Source organism: Chaetura pelagica, unplaced genomic scaffold (genome assembly GCF_000747805.2).
Source record: "Chaetura pelagica isolate M959 unplaced genomic scaffold, ChaPel_1.0 scaffold117, whole genome shotgun sequence".
In the NCBI taxonomy this organism is placed as follows: domain Eukaryota; kingdom Metazoa; phylum Chordata; class Aves; order Apodiformes; family Apodidae; genus Chaetura; species Chaetura pelagica.
In genome coordinates this window covers 7371635-7377830 of record NW_009954185.1, presented here as the reverse complement: position 1 = coordinate 7377830, position 6196 = coordinate 7371635, and the positions used below count along the sequence as shown (strand labels likewise).

Here is a 6196-nt window from a genome sequence, read left to right as displayed (position 1 = left end):
GACAAAATTTGTGGTCCAGTGCAGTGGGTTTTCTGACAGCAATTTACCCCTGATGTATAAAGTGATTGTAGCTTCCAACGTGCCCAAAACCACCAAAGTAACTTCTGTGGAGGAAAATACATTTGGTGCCATTTTGTACTTCGATTACGAACCTAAAACTCCTCCGTCTTTTCTCCCAGCTGCAGCACCCTCTCAGAAGGACACCTTGACACTTTACGTTCAAGTCCACAACTCCCTTGGGGTCTTTACCCAAGTGACTTTATATGTCCATGTAAAGAACCCAGCTAAGGGTCGAGCACCAGCTGAAGTGCTCCGTCAGCTGCTGAGCTCTGTGAGTGGTTTAAACGCGCCAATGGCAACTTATCTCCAGAGTAAAGATTATTTTGGTGCAAGTTATCTGGGTTACTTGGCAGCCTCCATCTTAAACTACATTAAAGCTGAACCAACTCTCATGCACTCTAAGACTCAGCTTCGGGAAACCCTGATTGAAACAGCCCTGAATGTTTCCATGGAGAGCACAATGGAAATCAACCAAGTAGTTGCCTCTCTTTCTCTGGCCACAGAGGAAGCTGCTGAATTGAACAGCAGATCACAAGACCTTGCCATTAAGAAACTGGCAGAAGCAACTAAACTGCTCAAAAATAATGAGCCCCATTGGTCTGAGGAAGCTGAAATTCAGAGCAGTGGAATATTAAGGTCCTTGTCCAACATCCTGAGAGCTGCTCTTCTGCCTCATGAGAATGTCAAAGCAAGTCGAGTTAAAGACGTTGTCTCCATCATGGAAAATGTAACGGATGTAGTTTTCCAGGGCAAAGTCCCGGGAGAAACAGACACTCATGTGGAAACAAAGAACTGGACTATCACGCTGAAGAAAGAAGAAAGCCAGAACATTGCAGATTCTTTCTCTACCAAAGACACCTGCAAGAACTGCTTTTATCCATCACTGAAGAAGGGGGGTGTTTCGGGAGTGCCCGAGGATGCCGTGATTTCCACTGCTGTTTATGAGTTTGACGAAAACCCCTTCCCTTGGTTAGGTTCCACGTCAGAAATTGGAACAACGGTCTTGGGGTTCAAAATGGCAGAGACCAAAGCCAATGGGGAGCTACAAGGGATCATGCCTGAAGGAGCAGAAATTACTATTGCTAGGAAAGACACGCAGTTTTCAACTTTTCAGCTAGCAATGGGACCCAACAAAAAACAAACTTCTACAACTGGAGGATTTACTGTAGAAGTCAACAGAAATACCAAGCGCATGTACTTCCAGATCCTGACCAAATTAAAAGTTGCCTTCAAGGTGCTGATCTTTAAGGGCACCAACGTCACTCACACTCATCCCATAGCCTCCTTTGATGCTTTTCACAACATGCCAACAGTTCCAAGCAAAAATGAGACAGCAATCATTGACTGTAACGTTAAGACTCCCTACATTGTCTGTCTCCCACAGACCGTGCTGACAGACGCAGCTCAAGGAATCACAACAGACACGTATAACATCTCCATTGTCCTGGAGGCACCCTCTGTCGTAAGGCATAAGACCCACGATCTGGTGAGCATTAATGTTTTTAGTGATCAGTGCGTGTTTCTGGATGGGATTGAAAGTACCTGGAGAGAAGACACATGCAGGCTTGGCTCCTTGACCGACTGGCAGAGGGTACACTGCATTTGTGATATGAAGCAGACTGAGTTCAACTACACTGCCCCAGATGGATCCACGTTCAGCATCAGGTTCTTGGCAGCCAAAGTTCTCGTTACTCCCAACAGAGTAGATCTGGGAAAAACCCTGATAGCAGACATACCTGAAAACCCAGTGACACTCCTCACGGTGCTCTTCATTTTGGCCCTCTACTCCCTTTTGTCCCTCTGGGCCATGAGAAAAGACAAGGCTGACAGGGAGGGCAAAAACAGGATTATCGTTCTGCCAGACAACGACCCCTTTGACAAGCTGAGCTTTTTGGTCACTTTATACACAGGCAGTCGCTGGGGAGCTGGAACCACAGCGGATGTCTTTCTTCAGCTCACTGGCCAGAGAGGAACCAGTAACGTCCATTGTTTACGGCACCCATGTTGTCAGTCTTTCCAACAAGGAAGCATTGATTGCTTTCTGTTAACAACTAAAATGGACCTGGGAGACATTTGCTCCTTCAGGGTCTGGCACAATAACAAGGGCCCATCTCCAAGTTGGTTCTTGAGCAGAGCCAAAGTTGAGAATATGTCCACCGGGAAGACCTGGTTCTTCATGTGCAGGAAATGGCTCTCTCTCGAGAAGAGTGATCACCTACTAGAAAGGACATTTTCCGTCACCAACCTCAAGACACCTCTGCCCAGAATTGACTTTTTTTTAATTGATCTTGCCAACAGCCTGGCAGCAAGCCATACGTGGCTCTCCATTTTTGCTAACGTTGTCATTGGCCCTTTCAGCAGACTCCAGAGGTTGTCTTCTTGTTTAGCAGTATTATTATTAAGCTTGTTTCTTAACATTATCTTCTTTAATGCTGGCAACATAGAAGACTCTCCAACACACTTGACGTATCTGAGACCAATTGCTGTAGGGATTGAGTGTGCGTTTCTTACCATACCTGTGGAAGCAATTATACTTGCCTTATTTAAGTATTCCCCAAAGGAACCTTCTTCTCATGGTGTGGCTCAGACGGACCAGAAGTTAAGTTCACCATCTGGGAAGTTCCTGTCTGGAAAACTTCAGAACCTGAAGGAACGTCTGCAAAAACGGTACCGTTCGGAAACTTCAGCACAACTGAGGAACATTAGTCCACTGGAGAACCTTCCTGGTCCCAGCAACTCACAGAGCCCACCATGTTCTGGAAAGACAGGTCCCCAAAACAGGAACAACTGCACAATTTCTGAAAAAGATGCAAATATAATTGGAAGAGAGGAGCAGGCGACAACCGCAAATTCCCCTCCGATGTCTGAGGCCTGCCAGAGAAGGCCACCGTCAAACTCTGGTTTTAGTAGTAACTATGCAGAAGTAGAGGGCAACTTGCAGAAGGAGAGGAAACCACTAAGCATTACTTCCCCACCCTCTCACAAGAGACAGCACAGAGTTTTGTGGTGGTGTTCCGCCTACCTCTCGTGGGCACTAATTATAGTTGTCACTGGGGTATCATCATTCTTCATTGTGCTCTATGGTTTGTCTTACGGCTATCAGACTTCACTAGAGTGGCTTTTAGCATCTGCAGCCGCCTTTATTAAGAAAGTGCTTTTCTTCCCAGTTCTAAAAAGCAGTCTTTTCACAGCCTTCAGGACAGTCTCTCCAAAATACTGCGAAAACATAATGTGGTTAAGTCCGCAAAAGCATCCTGAGATGAAGCTGGCTAAAGACACAATGAGTGCTGACAAGATAAGAGAGATGCACATGAAACTTGCTAAAATCAGAGGCACCAAGCAGTATAAGCCTTTGGAAGCTGATGAAATTGCAAAGATGCTGAAAAGGGCAAAAATTAAAGCCAAAGCATTTACTTGCACCATAGGTTTCATCAGTCACCTTGTCTTTTTAACACTGCTCTTAAATTCTGCCTGTTCCAGTGAGAACACCAACAGCTTCCTCTACAACCGGTTCATCCACAGCCAAGTCTCTCCACGACTCTCCAGCGTAGAGAAGCTAGACCACATCTATGTGTGGGTGAAAGATGTGCTCTTGCCTTTGATCCACAATGAAATTCAGCCAACCTTTCTTCCTGACAGCTGGTCCAAAATCATTGGCTTGCCTAGGATGAGGCAAGTGCGAGCCAAAGGTACGGAGAAAAAATGTTTCCATCCTTACAGCTTTTTAAATAACTTTGTGATCAGTAAAAGCCACTGTCTGCACAAGTATGGCAGTGATATCCCAGAGGAAGGTGACTACGCTGGCACTTGGACAAAGCTTGCCAACCAGTCAGTTCCCAAGGACAACAGCAGTTACAGCGGGTTCACGTACCAGCCAAACAGGACTCCATGGACGTATCCTTCACATGGAGATTTGCACACATACGGACCAGAAGGATACACATTTTACTTTTTCCCTGAAGAAGGAAGTCCTAATTCGACAACGAGGCTGGATGCTCTACAGCAGAGCAACTGGCTTGATGACAAGACATGGGCTGTGATCATGGAACTAACAACATTTAACTGTGATGCAGAGCTCTTTTGCACAATCTCAGTCATATTTGAAATGTCTCACTTTGGGATCTTAAAACCAAGTCTGGCAGTACACTCTTTTGCACTGCCCATTTTTCACCAGCAAACTAGAGCTCAAATGGCTGTGTTTGTCATTGTTGTTGCCTTTCTGTTAATTTACATTGCAGAGGAGCTGCACACCATCAGCCAAGAGAAAAAAGATTACGTGAAGAACATTTCCAATATCATCAGCTTTGGCTTTAAAGCAGTATTCCTCCTGGCTGTTTGTTTAAAGGTCATGAAGTTTAAGGTTGGAGCAGATATAGTGAAGTTTTACTTACTTCACCCAAATGATTTCATTCCTTTCCACGCCGTTTCTCATTTGGACCAGATTTTACGGATTACTATGGGCTTTTTAGTATTTCTTGTCATTTTGAGAACTCTAAAATATGCCAGGTTCCTTCATAATGTGCGCCTGGCGCAAAGATCCCTCTTGGCAGCCCTTCCCGCCATCTCCTCCATGGCCCTGGTGCTGGTGGTGCACATTTTTGTGTTTACAGCTTCTGGCTACCTTGCCTTTGGGCAGCATGAGTGGAATTACAGTAACATGATTCGCTCAGCTCAGACCATCTTCTCCTTCTGCATCTCAGCTTTCAGAGATACTGCCTTTTCATCCAACAGGCTGCTGGGTAGTCTCTTCCTAGCCTCCTTCACGGTGGGGATGCTCTGTGTCCTGATCAATCTCTTCCGTGCTCTTGTGGTGTCTGCCTATAGAGACACGAAATGGCGCAACTATAAGGAAACATCTGATGAATCAAAAATTGTTGCTTTTGTATTTCAAAGGCTCAAGCAGGTGTTTTACCCTCTGACCTGCAAAAAATCCAAAACCATTTGGCCTGGCTTTTTTGCCAGGGTACTCAATAGGCAGCCTGAGAGAAGACCTCAGCAACATTTGGGGCTCAAGACCAGAAAAATAAATGGGAGAAAAATGGTTTATCTTGTCATATGAGTGAGGAAAGGTTTTGTACTAAAGAGCTGGACTCTCTGATACTCGTGTTTCAAGTAAGTGCTCATAAATAAACTATTTATTTTTTAAAAGCTTCCATTGCTCCACTCCGCTTTCTTGCTAAGCACGACCTTCTGTCTCATGGCATTACTAAACCCATACCAGGTAGAGCCAGCACACACGGGAACTGGTGCCCATTTCACAGAGGTGAAGCACCAGGCGTTAGCTCAGGAGTTGGAGTGGAACTCTCGCCTCTGGCGGAGCACAGGCTGAGGTAGGAACAAAAATGGTCTGAAAACACTGATAAATGCTTCCTACTCAGAGCATAAGGACTTAAAAAGACAGCACAAGGTAGCAGGTTGTAACCCAGCAATTTGAACATACAACTTCACAACACTGCTCTGCATTGGTATGCAGAAGGTTTTCTTACCCTGTCCCTCGGTACTACAGATTCCCACTATATAGCCAGGGTGGTGGGAGGGGGCATTTATTAGTAGTTTTCTGTCTTGTAAAACTGTCCCTGCACACTGGTCACTGTGTGACCTCTTGTAAGGAAAGACTGTCCAAGTCAGCTGGGGAGACTGGTTGACTGGGTGAAAGCCCTCATTTCTTATTAATAAAGCTGGGGGCAGTCTCCAGGCAGTTCAGCAGTTTTTTATACAAACACACCACAGGACATAGATAGATAGATAGATAGATAGATAGATAGATAGATAGATAGATAGATATAGTATGTGCTTTACTTAGAACGGGGCAAAATTCCTGAAGCATCTAGAGAGTTCCCTCTGCTCGTTATAGTATCATTGAACTATGAAACATATGTCACCAGTGCCTAGGCTGCCTTTCTCCAAGTGAAGGCCCTGATCCACCACGCATACACCATCAATTCCCTGGGTGCCCTACTTTTAAATCCAAGCAAGAAATTCACTAACCAATAAGAATAGAATAACCAGGAATGGGTATTAGCTAGGTGGGGCAAACCAGCCAAACGTGTACAAAGGCACAGAGCTTTGTGACTGGGGGAACAGCTCTATGGGTATGCAAATCTCACTTTATGCCCAAAACCTTCACTAAGTCTTG

At 45.2% G+C, this 6196-nt stretch overlaps 1 protein-coding gene across 1 annotated transcript in view; it reads left to right on the top strand.

Moving 5' to 3' along the window:
- Window positions 1-5119, top strand: part of PKDREJ (polycystin (PKD) family receptor for egg jelly) — an 11391-nt gene extending 6272 nt beyond the window's left edge. The window contains exon 4 of the mRNA XM_010003020.1: window positions 6-5119. Coding sequence (XP_010001322.1) covers window positions 6-5119 — 5114 coding nt within the window. The remainder of the gene's footprint in view (window positions 1-5) is intronic.
- The last annotated feature ends 1077 nt before the right edge of the window (window positions 5120-6196 follow it).